Below are 15,020 nucleotides of genomic sequence, written 5' to 3'. Positions count from 1 at the left end.
GTAGCGTTTTGTTGAATTGCCCTAAGTGGTGGGATTGTCGTTGTTTATAGGCTGCAGAGCAAGCGAAAGCAAGCCCTGCATTGGTTGCGAAGGATCCCTCCACCTCAACAAACAAAAAGGAAGAGGAAGACTTGGCCAAAGGTAAGGGACGTTCCAGATGAGTATTTGACTATATTTGGTGATATTTTGGACTTAATCAGGGAGAGATGCTAGAATTGTATTATAAAAGGCCTGCAGTGGAGAAACATTTTAAAATAGTCCATCACTCTCAACTCAAAAAACATTCATACAGGCACATATACCATTTTTAATTATTTATATCCACTAAATTCAGTCCTGACTCAAAATTTTTTAACATTACCATGTGTGCTTAGCTCATTGGGCAGTTTTCCTAGCAGAATTTGATATCAGCATTGCGATATCAACATTGTCAGTACTAGTGCTTTGTTACGAAAAAAATAAGAGTACGTTGCTGCTCCTGCAATTACCTTGGGCACTGAGGGAAGGTGGAAAAAATATGCAAACGTGCTTATGAGCTGATCACTAATCAGTGATGGTGTAAAAATGTTAGTGTCACTGTCCAGACATATGATGATGCTTGCTGATCTCAAATTAAAACATCAACACAAGTTGAGGTGTTTCCAAACACAGAGTCTTAATGTAACGTAGTGGTGGAGGATTTGCAATGTGCAATAAGGAGGGCCAACCACCTCCCCTCTAGTGGTGAAAGACGGTAATACTTATAATCAACAGTAGATAAGAGATGCAGCAGTTCATTTTACACCAATGGTGGTGTAAAATTGGTACAAGTCTAGTTCCAAGACTCCCAAGGTGTGGTTAAAGGAAATGTAAGTAGCAAACTATTTTATGCACCCATGTATGTCTATTTACAGCCATCGAATTGTCATTGAAAGAGCAGCGTCAGCAGCCCCAGTCCTCTCTGTCGAGCCTCTATCCCAGCGCCTCCAGCCTGCTTTCCTCACATAAAGCCGATGGCAGGAAGGTCCGCGCCATCTATGACTTTGAGGCTGCCGAGGACAATGAGCTCACCTTCAAGTCAGGAGAGATCATCACCATCCTAGATGACAGGTGAACTTTAACCCACCAAGAAACAACCATTCACACATAAGCATTCAAGATGGTAGTATACCCGAAACAAATACAAAGTTGGACCATAGTTGGAATCTGTTGCTATATACAAATATGTACACTTGCTGGGACTTAAGTTTTTTTCTTTCGTTTCTTTCTTTCTTTCATTTCTTTTTTTTTCTTCTTACTAACACTGCATCATTGAGGATGCACAAAAAAAAGTCAAAATACATTCAACAACAACCGTGTAGTAAAGATAGCAGAGAGTTCACAACCCAACTCAGTCACAGAGAGAGAGAGTGATATTTCACTCTGAACAGTCTAAAAAGCCCCATTTGGAAATACTTTGGATTTTGGTCAGAAAACTGAAAAATTGTGGAACCTTGAGATAAAGTCGTATGCAAGTTATGTAAGCTGCAGTTAGCTTACTAAAAATACTATCAAATTGTTTATTTAAATCAGTATGAATATTACCTTATCTGTATAAAAATTAGGCTGTCAAATAATACATCAATTATGAATCATTCATCTCGCTCCACGAGACAGCGCGTTCTCATTTCTCACTCTAGCACAGCCACGAGAAAGAGAGGTCTATGGTCTAAATGAAGTTTCACAGTATAGGATATTATTTTATTGGTTTATTTTGTAATGTGTAGGTATATGGATCTTTTAAAAGACATGTTTACGGGGGTGTCCGGGTAGCATAGCGGTCTATTCCGTTGCCTACCAACACGGGGATCGCCAGTTTGAATCCCCGTGTTGCCTCTGGCTTGGTTGGGTGTCCCTCTCGACACAATTGGCCGTGTCTGCGGTGGGAAGCTGGATGTGGGTATGCGTCCTGGTCGCTGCACGAGCGCCTCCTCTGGTCGGTCGGGGCGCCTGTTCAGGGGGGAATAGCGTGATCCTCCCATGCGCTACATCCCCCTGACAAAACTCCTCACTGTCAGGTGAAAAGAAGCGGCTGGCTTAGGCCAGTATCTATGTGTTTGTGTTTGCTATTTTGCAAATGGCGTGGTCGACGATATGGTCCCCTGTACGTGCATAAACATCCAAATCAATCAGACTGCCCTCCACAGAGGGAGCTGTGGGGATAGCAGGGGTCACATGAAATTGTCCAGAAATAAAAAATTGTCCACACACAGCAGCCATCATCCGTTTAACCACAGCTGAGAGCAATGGAGCTAGACAACATCGAACAATCGTCAACACCACTATATCAAGACTCAAGTCCAGTTGCACTTGATTCAACTCCTTTGGATAACCATGACCTGGATGAATAAGAACATTCACAGACACGTCAACACCACCGTTATCAATAAATGTTATACCCATTCCTATCTTGGCAAACAGTGCACCCTGAGGTTCACCGAATGTTTTTTCAAAGTAGTCTATGTCCCACATAGCATGACCAGCGTTCTCTTTGAATTCTATTGCCAGATTGTCAAGCTGGGCCATGGCTCTCGTAAATGTGCCATTTGGAGCAGTGTTATTAGGGATGAATGCACAACAAGCATCACCGATCACTGCACAGACTCCTCCTCCTCCGCTAGCAGCATATCCAATGCCATCCTGTTCTGCCATGTCATTTGTGATGTGGCTTGGACTTGCTCAGCTAATGCCTTTAGTGCAGTGTTGGTGTAGTTAACAAATCGCTGTTGATTGTAATACAGGTCCTTTTGAAAAGTTAACATATTGCCACCACAAGTGCTGTTGCATTAAATAGTTCTGCTGCAGTTCTGTCAGACTGGTCTCATAGCAATTTTCAACTAGGCTTCCCTTGGTGTGATTGCTGGGATGTCCTTCAGATGATAGGAATATTAATAGTAAGGTGATTATCAAAGCTATTACTAATAGCATGCACATGCCCCCTCAGAGGCCGCATCCTAGCCTACAGAGTGAGTGCCATGGTCTCACTTGGCCTTGCCTCCTCACTGTCTCCACCCTCATGACGTATAATTTCCTCAGCCCGTCTTTCCGCTGCTCCTTGTAGATCCTCTCTAACTTCCCATAGTGTTCGTCCTGGTTCCTCCGTTCTGCAACACTGGTTGAGATGATACCAAACAATCTTACCTTCAACCTTGAGTGTAGTGAGAGTGGTCAGAATCACCTTATAGGGTCCTTCATGCCTTTTCTCATTCCACTTTCTCTTGAACACCTTGATGTACACCCAGTCTGCCGGACTTACGGCTTGAAGGTTTTTCGGGATATCAGTTGTCCCCCCCCCCCCCCCCCAGTGGCACCTTTCACCTGTTGGGACATAGTCTTATGTATTGAGGTTAGGCGCTGCACATAGTTAGCCATCCTGCTGGAGTTGCTCAAGCAGAGGTCCATTTTATGGACCCCTGAGGTGTGGTACTGGCATGGGGTGCCCCATTAACATTTCATGCAGTGTTAGATGCGTGCTTCTGTTGGCCTGCATTCTCATGCTCATTAAAGCTAAAGGCAGTGCTTCCACCCAGTTAAGCTTGCCGTTGCTGTCTGCACATATTTTGGCTATTTTTACTTTTAGGCTGCCATTAGCCCTTTCCACCATCCGTTGTGACTGTGGATGGTGGACACATCCAAACCGTTGTCTAATTCCCAATGCTTTGGTGACCAATGCCATTGTTTTTGCTACAAAATGTGCCCCATTGTCTAAACTGATCTTGTCTGGTATGCCAAACCTGGGAAACACCTCTACACAAAAACTTTGCCACTGATGTTGCATCTGGTTTGGCAGTGGGTATGGCTTCCACCCATCTATTGAATCTGTCCACAACTACTAGCATGTATCTTTTATTTTGCACTTGTGTGATCATGTCCACGTAGTGTATCATGAGATGTCTGAATGGTCCACCAAGCAGCAGAATGTGCCCAATTGGCGCTGAAAAGGCCTTTCTTTTGTTATATGCTGCACATATCTCACAATTGTGTAGTGTGTGGTTCACCATCCCAGCTAAATAAGGTGACCACCAGGCCCTTTGAATCCTTTTCATGACTTCCCCCCCTTGTGCAATGGTTCTGACCATGCACATCTGAGATCAAGGTATGGATTAATGAAGTGGGCACCACAAAATGTCCTGCTGGGCCTCCCCCACAACCCCTTGTGTGGGCCTTCTGCTGCATTTTTGATCGCTTCCCTTTTTAGCCAAACACTTTTTTCATACACACTGGCTTTGTCTTGTGTTGAGAGCATTGGTGATATCACTCCCCCCTTATCTCATGTCTTCCAGCTCTCATCCCATCAAGACCATTTCTTCAGTTAGTGTGTACAGACCTGCAACACTCAGTGAGTCTCCCATACATTCCTCTGCTATCAACCAGCAGTCAACAGTAGGCCTTTATTTGTGCACCTGGAGAAGACACTTTATAAGACTACCTTTGTTCTGTTACACATGGACTTTAAGCTTCTATCTAAGCAATGTAAAATAAAGTTAAACATGGTATGGCTCATACATGGTGAAAGAGCAAAAGTAAGCAAACATTAAGTATGAATTGCTCTCACAATTCCCCCCTTTTGATTGCTTTTAATCAATAACAAATCGTCTAGATAAAACATCAAATGAAAACATGAGAATGGTTATACATCCTGGGGAACATCTTACCTCATACAGAATAACTGTGAGGCCTGTCTGTCAATTGTAAGCCAACTGAAATGCATCAAATTTACATCAACACACTCCATATAAACTCAGCAGTCAGACAGAAGTCACAATTATTCCATGTCCTCTCAAGCCAAACATCTCATCCCACTCTTGACTGGAAATGAGTAAAAGACTCGGAAGTTATCTACACTAATCTGAGCAGACACATTGCAAAAAAAACCCAATGATGACATTTGGAAAAAAACTTATGTGAATGCTCAAAATTCAGCTAAAAACACAACATAGACCTCAGTAACATTAAAATGATGAAACGGGCCACTCTGATGGCCGAGCGGAATAACCCGCCATTCTTGCAATCCGCTCGTCATGTGGCTGGGAGGTTCGTATCCCAGACTCGCCGTAACTGGTCATGGCCAGGGCGTCCACGGGGTAAGGCATTCATTAGGCCACCCTTACCCGAGGGATAGTGGGTGTAGATCGGTGTAGTGTTCGGGGACTCGTCGTTCTCCAGCGACCCCTCTGGCCCGCCCGGGCGCCTGCAGCCAAGCAACCGAAAGCATTCTCCCAACGTCTCCTTCGCGGCCTGAGGGTAATGCAATCTATGCGAGGCTTCAGCGTGTAAAATGGCGAGAGCAGCCGACACGAGTTTGAAGGAAGCTGGTGTTACGACTATCTCCTTTCCGTGGAAATGTGAAGCAGGGGAGTTATTCGACAAGAGTTCCGGCCATATGCCATTGGGTTAATCGGGTGGGATAAGGGGAAAAACTAGAAATAAATGTATTTTTTTAAAAAAGAAAAAAGATGAAACAATAAATGAGAGATATATTCATTAAACACACATGTAGATTGGTTACAGATTAACTAAGTAAGCGTTAACATAAGGAAAAGGAAAAGAAACCAATAACTAAGTTAAAAAAAGAAAGAAAGGATTTGGGGGAACTACTCTATCAAGTGAGGTCACTGCAGACGCTTGCTAAAATCCATATCAATATCATCATCACTATATGGTGGAACCCAGGGATCAGGAAAATATTTGACTTGTACAGTCTTAATACAGTATTTACGGATCAACCCAATCATACAAGTAATGATGAAAGCAATAACAAAAAACAGGATAATACCCACAATTAGAGTACGAATGAATGACGCACCCACAGATGCCCCGCGTCCTCCTTTCAACCACTGCCTCCACACTGCCCAGTTCCAGCCTGATCACCTAGCTGGCCTTCCTTAACAGCTTGTTGAGACTGCTGACCTTCAAGCCTTGATTCCACCACCCCAGCACATTACCACGAAAAACAGAGCACTGGCTACTACAAACTAATAGAAGATCTAGAGGAGCCTGTTGGACACACTGAAGGATCTGAGTCTCCTCAGGAAGAACAGTCTGCTCTGTCCCTTGCTGAAGAGGGCTTACGTGTTATGAGTTCAGTCCAGTTTTTATTGATTTGGACCCCAAGGTACTTGTGAAGAGTCCAGCCTCTATACTTCCTCTCCCTGGATGACACCCAGGACAGGGGGCCACCTGTTCCTCTGGTAGTCCACCACAAGCTCTATGGTTTTGCTGATATTGAGCTTCAGGTGATTATTGTTGCACCATGTGATGACGCCCTCATTCAGTCCTCTGTGCTCCTCTGTAAAAATAGTCTTTAAGTGAGGGCAGCGTGTTTCTCACTGGAAATTATTCACTGGAATCATACATGTCAGTTCCAATTCCATTTCGCCAAAAAATACACTTAATACCTTTTTATTGAAATTCCTTCAAAGTCTTCACTACAAATATTATGAGTCTGGACAGACATGGATATAAAGTGCAACTTGACTGGTTGGCAGAGGCTTACAACCGCGAGGCGGTACTTCTAGTTAATAAGAGTGTATATTCTGGAAAATAGTTTTTTAAAGCTAGCGATATGAGTAAGCTCATTGATCATCGTAGGTAGTTGAAGGGTGTTATTTATTAGTTAATTTGATTTTTGCTTTTAGAGACTGCTGCAGTTGGAGATATTGCAGAAAGCAGTAGCCAACAATGTCATGCCTCTGGGTTAATGTTGGGAATGATAAAAATTAATCCTTTTCGAAAATATGTTCCAGATGGGTGATTCCTTGTCCCTTCCAAGACTTGAAGATTAATGGCTTTTTTTCTGAAAATCTTGGTTGTGCCAAATTGGAGTGAGTTTATTTGGGAATGTCACCTTGAGAGTTTGTTGAATTTCCACCAAGCTATCAGAGTCGTTGTGATAAATTGATTTTTAAAATAATTATGTTTGTTTATTGATTCAGAGAGAAGGCAGGGCGCTATGCAAGTTTATTTATATAGCACCTTATCATCACTGAGGTATGGGAGATCAGATGTTGTTAGTTTCTGACATTCAGTTTGTTCTATTTCCACCCAAGTATGGTTTAATTGTTGTTCTAGCTGCAGTTAATAAATTGAAGATGGTTATCCAGATTGTAGTGTCCAGGCATTGAAGCACTTAGCTGTCAGTTGAACTGTAAAAATGTAGCTTATTTTTTAAATGTATTTTATTTTTTGTAGTATATTAATTTTTACTGCTGCTATCCTGCCAATTAGTGACAAGGTAGGTTGTTCCAGCAGGGTAAGGTCTTCTTCAATGAATTTAAGTAACAGTAAAATTAAGAGCAAACAGGTCTGACAGATTGGTGGAGATATCAATACCCAGGTATCTAATATTGCCTGTTGTGTTGGTTAAAGGAAGATTCTGAGTTACAGCATTCCAGTTTTTGCCACTGAGTGGTAGGACTGTAGTTTTAGGCCAGCTTATTGAAATTGCAGAAAATATTGATTTAAGATATAATACCTCCAGTAGGAATGTTGATGTATTCCGTAGATATAAAAAAATGTTGTCTGCATATATTTTGTGAAAAGAGTTTCCCATTTGTATGCCTATTATATTACTGTATTGGCAGACGGCTGCTGCTAGAGGTTCAATGAAGATGGCAAATAGCAGAGGTGAGAATGGACAACCTTATCCTGTGCCACATTGTAGGCTAAAACGCTGTGATGTGAACCCATTGGTGATGATAGCAGCTGATGGTGATTTGTACAGAATTTTAATCCATTATATCGGTGACTCTCTGAAACTATATTTCTTGGGAGTGGTGACAAAAAGATATATCCATTTCTATCAAATGCTTTCTTGGCATCTAAGGAAACAATTATCATTTTTCTGTTGTTCCTTTGGGAATGCTGATGAGACTGAATGAATGGAGCATATTGCTGGAAAAATATCTGCCTTTGATGAAGCCTGTTTAGTCTGGATGAATTATACGAGAAATGAATGATTCAATTCTGTTGGTTAGTGTTTTGCAAATGATCTTTACATCACAATTAATTAGGCTTATTGGTCTAGAACTGGAGGGAAGAGTTGGATCCTTATTAGGTTTGAGGAAAGCAGTATTCATATGTGGAGGAATAGAGGAGAATAACTTAATCTTGGTCATTTTGGATGAAACAGAGTTACTTGTTTAGAAAGTTAGTTCTGGAGAAGCTTTTGTGAGGTGGTCAATAATATGAGTAATCTCTGTTACGTGGATTTTTTTTTTTATTGCCAACAATAGCCAAGAGCAAGATCACATATTGTTTTATAATGTCAAAAGAGCATAAGAACTTGTGATTAACTCAAGTTTGTGAGTGGTCTAAATTCGGGTTGAGTACGGTGTTAACAGTAGAATGACCAAGATGGTCATTATGACTGTTTTGGATTTTCAAAGTTTAATAACTTTGTGAAAAGAAAAAAAAGATACAGACCTGCCACTCCCTGAATGTGCCTAAAATTGCATATATTTGTGTTAAAATAGTTTTAGATCAATTGCACACAACAAAAAGTTATGATAAGCTCTACCTAAAACGACCATGATCGGTCAAAATGACTGCACGTAATTTGTGTGTGATCGTGCGTGGCATGTCACCATTTATGACGTGTGTTGGTCACATCATTTCCTTGTCGAAGTTCATTGCTCTGTCCTAGAAACAAAATAGCGTTCTCCAGTGCAGCGTAATAGTCTAAACTTGATTTTTGATTATTGCCAATATGTCTTATTACAAACGCCGTTTCAGACGCACCATGACTATCACCGAGGCATTGCAGTATTTACAGGTGTTGGATGGCGGCCATTTTAAATTGTTTGAAAAATAGTATGTTAATTTTGGTGTCAGTCGTTTCCTAACAGACATACTAACATATGCAATGCATTAATATCTCAACTGGGTATTTATCTTGACAGAATATAGAGTTTAAAAACCGGCCATCATTTTGACCGCCCATGGTCCTTTTAGGTAGGAGTGAAAGCCCTGTCGTTCTAGTGTTAAAGTCTTCCCCTACAGTAATATTTAAGTCTGAGTTTTTAAAATGCAGTGCGAACAAAAAATGGCTCATCCTCATTGGGCCCATAAACATTAGGTATGGTTACATTTATGGTTAAAATTGTTAATAATGATTTTGCGCCCTTGTGTGTCAGATATGGTGGTATTATTTTAATATGGGATGCTTTTATTAATCAATATAGAGACACATCTTTTTTTAGAGTTGTACGATGCAGAGAGGATCTAATTTACCCGTTTAGCTTTAAATCTGAGGTGCTCAGATGCAATGAGGTGAGATGCGTCCTAGAGATGTGACTTAGGATTTTACTACATTTAGCTGATAATAAAGCTTTACTGTCTTAAGCATTTCCCCAGCCTCACACCAAAGCAATTCAAGTTCAAGAGCTGACTATGACATCAGAGTAAACGGAGGAACTCATTTGGGGAAGGAAAAGAAGATGGGTTGCCACATGAAAACAAAACCAATAATGTGACATGTTCTACTAGTCACAGTTATGATAGTGTACTCGTGGCAGGGCCATTTTTCAATATATTTGTTTGTTGTTTTTGACAAATAGTTATTTTAGGGGCTCATTCATTCTAAATGTCTTTTGTGAGCCAGGTAACTTTTGTTTGTGCCATGAGTGTACTGACACACACACATGCACACATGCAGTGTTAAAACAGCAGGTGAAGTGGCTGTAGTTAGTGCTCCAGTACCTGGGGACAGTGTTGCGGTTCTCTGTATTTAGCGGGTTAAGTCATTCCAGCTGATGAGCAGCTTTCTGTAGATTTTTTTTAAAGTGTACATCAACATAACCTCTTTTTTTTTTTTGGGTCCCAGTGACCCCAACTGGTGGAAAGGGGAAACATACCAGGGGGTGGGGCTGTTCCCCTCCAACTTTGTCACTGCTGACCTCACTGCAGAGCCTGAAATGAGTGAGTTTACTCACGCACACGCACATACACACTTAAACACTGCCCTTTTTTATTGTGTTTGATGTCATGTCCCAGTTCTCAGTAGCTCACATTGTCCATTAGCAGTATTGCTTTATTGATCCTACTGTGGTGAAAATACCTTATAGTTTTGAAACGGCAACAATAATAAGATAGAAAAAGTGCAAAGTAATTGATTAATATCATGATCATTCAAAAAATAACAATTCCACGGATGCCAGTCATTGCTCTAGCAGGATGGATAAGGTTATTGGGCTGGATGCAGTAATGCTGCTACTGTAAGTGTTCCACTTATGTGGTCTATTGTGCTTTGCCCCTCTATCTCATTCACTCTCCCTGTCAATCCACAGTGAAGACAGAGAAGAAGTCGGTGCAGTTCAGTGAGGACATCCAGGTGGAGACCATAGAACCTGAGCCAGAGCCTGTTTATATAGATGAGGTAATGGATTGGGTGGGATATTTTGCCAAGCTTCTTCAACTGCACAAAATACCCCTATTGCATTAATAAATCATCAGCTTTGTTCTGAAATAAATAGCTGCTATTCAGGGTGAATAAAGGGACACCTATACTTTTACTGAATTATTGATGACATTATGGTACTTTTTTTTTTTATTAGACATCTTGGATTTACACTTTCACACTATATCTTTGATATTTCATACAAACCCCAATTCCAATGAAGTTGGGACGTTGTGTAAAACTTAAATAAAAACAGACTATAATGATTTGCAAATCCTTCAGTTGAATACACTACAAAGACAAGATATGTAATGTTCAAACTGATAAACTTTTTTGTTTTTTTGCAAATATTCACTCATTTTGAATTTGATGCCTGCAGCACCTTCCAAAAAAGCGGGGACAGGGGCATGTTCACCACTGTGTTACATCACCTTTCCTTTTAACAACACTCAATAAGCGTTTGGGAACTGAGGACACTAATTGTTGAAGCTTTTTAGGTGGAATTCTTTCCCATTCTTGCTTGATGTACGACTTCAGTTCCTCAACAGTCCGGGGTCTCCATTGTCATATTTTGCGCTTCATGATGTGCCACACATTTTCAATGGGAGACAGGTCTGGACTGCAGGCAGGCCAGTCTAATATCCGCACTCTTTTACTACGAAGCCACACTGTTGTAACATGTGCAGAATGTGGCTTGGCATTGTCTTGCTGAAATAAGCAGAGGACGTCCCTGAAAAAGACGTCGCTTGGATGGCAGCATATGTTGCTCCAAAACCTGTATGTACCTTTCAGCATTAATGGTGCCTTCACAGATGTGCAAGTTACCCATGCCATGGGCACTAACACACCCCCATACCATCACAGATGCTGGCTTTTGAACTTTGCGCTGATAACAACCTGGATGGTCCTTTTCCTCTTTACCCCGGAGGACACGACATCCATGATTTCCAAAAACAATTTGAAATGTGGACTCATCGGACCATAGCACACTTTTCCACTTTGCGTAAGTCCATCTCAGATGAGCTCGGGCCCAGAGAAGCCGGCGGCATTTCTGGGTGTTGTTGATATATGGCTTTCGCTTTGCATGGTAGAATTTTAACTTGCACTTGTAGATGTAGCGACAAACTGTGTTAATTGACAATGGTTTTCCGAAGTGTTCCTGAGCCCACGTGGTAATATCCTTTACAAAATGATGTCGGTTTTTAATGCAGTGCCGCCTGAGGGATCGATGGTCACAGGCATTCAGTGTTGGTTTTCGGCCTTGCTGCTTACGTGCAGAGATTTCTCCGGATTCTCTGAATCTTTTGATGATATTATGGACTGTAGATGATGAAATCCCTAAATTCCCTGCAATTGTATGTTGAGAAACGTTCTTAAACTATTGGACTATTTGCTCACGCAGTTGTTTACAAAGTGGTGAACCTCGCCCCATCCTTGCTTGTGAACAACTGAGCCTTTCGGGGATGCTCCTTTTAGACCCAATCATGACACTCACCTCTTTCCAATTAACCTGTTCACCTGTGGAATGTTCCAAACAGGTGTTTTTTGAGCATTCCTCAACTTTCCCAGTCTTTTGTTGCCCCTGTCCCAGCCTTTTTGGAACGTGTTGTAGGCATCAAATTCAAAATGAGAGAATATTTGCAAAAAACAATAAAGTTTATCAGTTTGAACATTAAATATCTTGTCTTTGTAGTGTATTCAATTGACTATAGGTCAAAAAGGATTTGCAAATCATTGTATTCTGTTTTTATTCATGTTTTACACAACGTCCCAACTTCATTGGAATTGGGGTTTGTAAATATTTAGGGAAAGAGTGTAAAGCAGCAATTGTAAATATTGTTTTGTTTTGTTTTTTTCCCTTTAACCTTTGACAGCTATGGACACCTTTTAATTTCAGTGGTGGTTGACCACTCCAAATAACAGCGATAATAATATCTTCACATAGCAATCAAAGAACACATAAAACATAACATAGAAATGCATAAAAACACAGCAATAAAAGTACTAAACAAACCACATTAAAAATTAAAAATGGCAAAGCCCATAAACAGAATAAAATCTAAAATTAGATGAAATCAGGGGAAGGCGGTGTGATCAAAATATACATTTTAAGCTTAGATTTAAAAGAAGCCACAGACTCACCCTGCCATATTTCCTTGGGCAGGGTGTTCCAGAGCCTCGCAGCTTTTATTTCAAAAGCTCTGTCCCCCTAGACTTCAGCCAAGAGTCTGGAACAGATAGAAGGCCCCTGCCTGAGGATCTCAAAGTGCGAGCAGGGATGTACGAGGATAAAAAATCTGAGATATACTGAGGAGTCAGACCATTTAGTTCCATGTAAGTAATTAAAATAACCTTAAAATCAACTCTAAAATGTACTGGAAGCCATTGTTAAGAGGCTAAAACAGGGGTGACATGTTCAAACCTGTTTACTCTGGTTAAACGCTATGCAGCTGAGTTCTGTACTGTCTGTAGGTGGTCTACATTTTTTTCTATTTAGGCATGTAAAAAGGCTGAAAAGAAGAGGCATGAAAGTCAGTAGGTGCAAGACGGAATACCTATGCGTGAATGAGAGGGAAGACAGTGGAATGGTGAGGATGCAAGGAGTAGAGGCGACGAAGGCATATGAGTTTAAATACTTGGGGTCACTGTCCAAAGTAACAGGGAGTGCAGAAGAGAGGTGAAGAAGAGAGTGCAGGGTGAAGTGGGTGGAGAAGTATGTCAGGAGTGATTTGCGACAGAAGGGTACCAGCAAGAGTTAAAGAGAAAGTTTACAAAATGGTTCTGAGACCAGCTATGTTATATGGTTTGGAGACAGTGGCACTGACGAAAAGACAGGAGGCGGAGCTGGAGGTGACAGAGTTGAAGATGCTAAGATTTTCATTGGGTGTGATGAAGAAAGACGGGATTAGGAACGATTATATTAGGGGGACTGCTCAGGTTGGGCGGTTTGGAAACAAAGCAAGAGAGGCAAGATCAAGATGGCTTGGACATGTGTGGAGGAGAGATGCTAGGTATAGACGGGTTTCCTGTTTACAAACATTATGGGGTGCGTGCGCAGCCAGGGGGCAAAACTGCTTTGGTAGCTCTCAAAAGTTTATGAGATGCATAATCTTTTGAGACCTACCAAAGCGGTTCAACAATGAAAATGGGACCCCTTTGGAATGTTGAGCATTTTCCACTCATCCTTTTGGCGGTTTGTGCAGTTTATTGCACAACCACTGCACATAATCTCTGCTGTATTTGAGCTCTATCTTGGTTAGAATCTCTGCACTGTAGCTGCTTTATGCCCCGTAGTTGTGCACGCATCTTTGTGATGACGTTGCACAGAAACCCTCCTATATTGGGAGAAGGATGCTGAATACGGAGCTGCTAGGGAAGAGGAAAAGAGGAAGGCCAAAGAGGAGGTTTATTAATGTGGTGAGGGAGGACATGCAGGTAGCTGGTGTGACAGAGGAAGATGCAGAGGACAGGAAGAAATAGAAATGGATGATCCGCTGTGGCGACCCCTAACAGAAGCAGCCGAAAGTAGAGACATGTAAAAAGGCTGTTACAATAATCCAGACATGATGCGATAAAAGTATGTAAAATAGTTTCTGTATCTTTAAAAATTAACATAGGTTGAATTCTGGCACTGTTCCTTGGTTGATAAAAGCATGTTGGTACAAGTTTTTTAATGTGCTGCTCAAAGCTTAAATTACAGTCAAACAAGATGCCGAGATTTCTAGCTGCAGGCTTAATGTAGTCAGACAGGTACCCCGTAGATGGCAGTATTTTTATGTTTGTGTTGTGCCAATGACAAGAATTTCTGTTTTGGTTGACTTCAACCAATTGAAGACATCCAGTTTCTAGGCACTCTTGTAATGAACTCAGCGTACTGAGGTCTGCGTAATGGGGACACACACTGAGTGTCATCAGCATAACAGTTAAAGGAAACACCATGTCTATGAATGATATTACCTAATGGGAGCATATGAAAGCAGAATAAACTTGGCCCCAAAATTGACCCTTGAGGTACCCCATACAATATAAATGCAAAAAAATGGGAGTTGCATAATACAAATCAGACTATATATCAGAAATTGTTTGTCCAGTCAGTACAAAACTCGCAGGAAGTTTCAAAATAATGTTGAACTATGTGTGTAAAGCTATTTTGAAATTACGCAGTAGAGGGGGTTCCACCAATTCCAAACACGTGCATGGGCCTGGTGCAGATTTAGCTATAAATCAATGGCATCCAAACATCACCAAACTTGGTGGATATTTTTAATTAAGCTGTTGAAGCTTTCATCCTCTAACAGCATGAGTTGGCTTGAACCCTGGAATCGCTGCTTGTGGCTATATTCTTTGTTTTGGAACTGTATGTCAGCATTTAGTTTGAGTCAATGCATCATGTGAGGATGCAAGAATAGACAAGTGGGTAAATTGATAAAAACTAGTTGTCTTTTTTTGGATCATTCAGGAGAAAATGGACCAGCTACTGCAGATGATCCAGAGTGCAGATCCCACAGACAACCAGTCAGATGCTGTTGAATTACTACAGTTGGAAGGCAAGACAATTCTGCTTTGAGTTGAGCTTCATTAATATCCTTTATGAGCAGCTGATTTA

The 15,020-nt window shown here is 41.2% G+C and overlaps 1 protein-coding gene across 1 annotated transcript in view; it reads left to right on the top strand.

Moving 5' to 3' along the window:
- colec12 (collectin sub-family member 12) overlaps positions 1–15,020 on the top strand; it is a 70,706-nt gene extending 55,686 nt beyond the window's left edge. Inside the window, exons 15-19 of the mRNA XM_056293012.1 lie at positions 51–141; positions 894–1,089; positions 9,842–9,936; positions 10,305–10,393; positions 14,874–15,020. Of these exons, the coding sequence (XP_056148987.1) occupies positions 51–141; positions 894–1,089; positions 9,842–9,936; positions 10,305–10,393; positions 14,874–14,981 (579 nt within the window). The 3' untranslated portion in view covers positions 14,982–15,020. The remainder of the gene's footprint in view (positions 1–50; positions 142–893; positions 1,090–9,841; positions 9,937–10,304; positions 10,394–14,873) is intronic.

This window comes from Lampris incognitus, chromosome 14 (genome assembly GCF_029633865.1).
Source record: "Lampris incognitus isolate fLamInc1 chromosome 14, fLamInc1.hap2, whole genome shotgun sequence".
In the NCBI taxonomy this organism is placed as follows: Eukaryota; Metazoa; Chordata; class Actinopteri; order Lampriformes; family Lampridae; genus Lampris; species Lampris incognitus.
The sequence above is the reverse complement of the archived record's forward strand: the minus strand, read 5'-3'. Positions and strand labels throughout refer to the sequence as shown.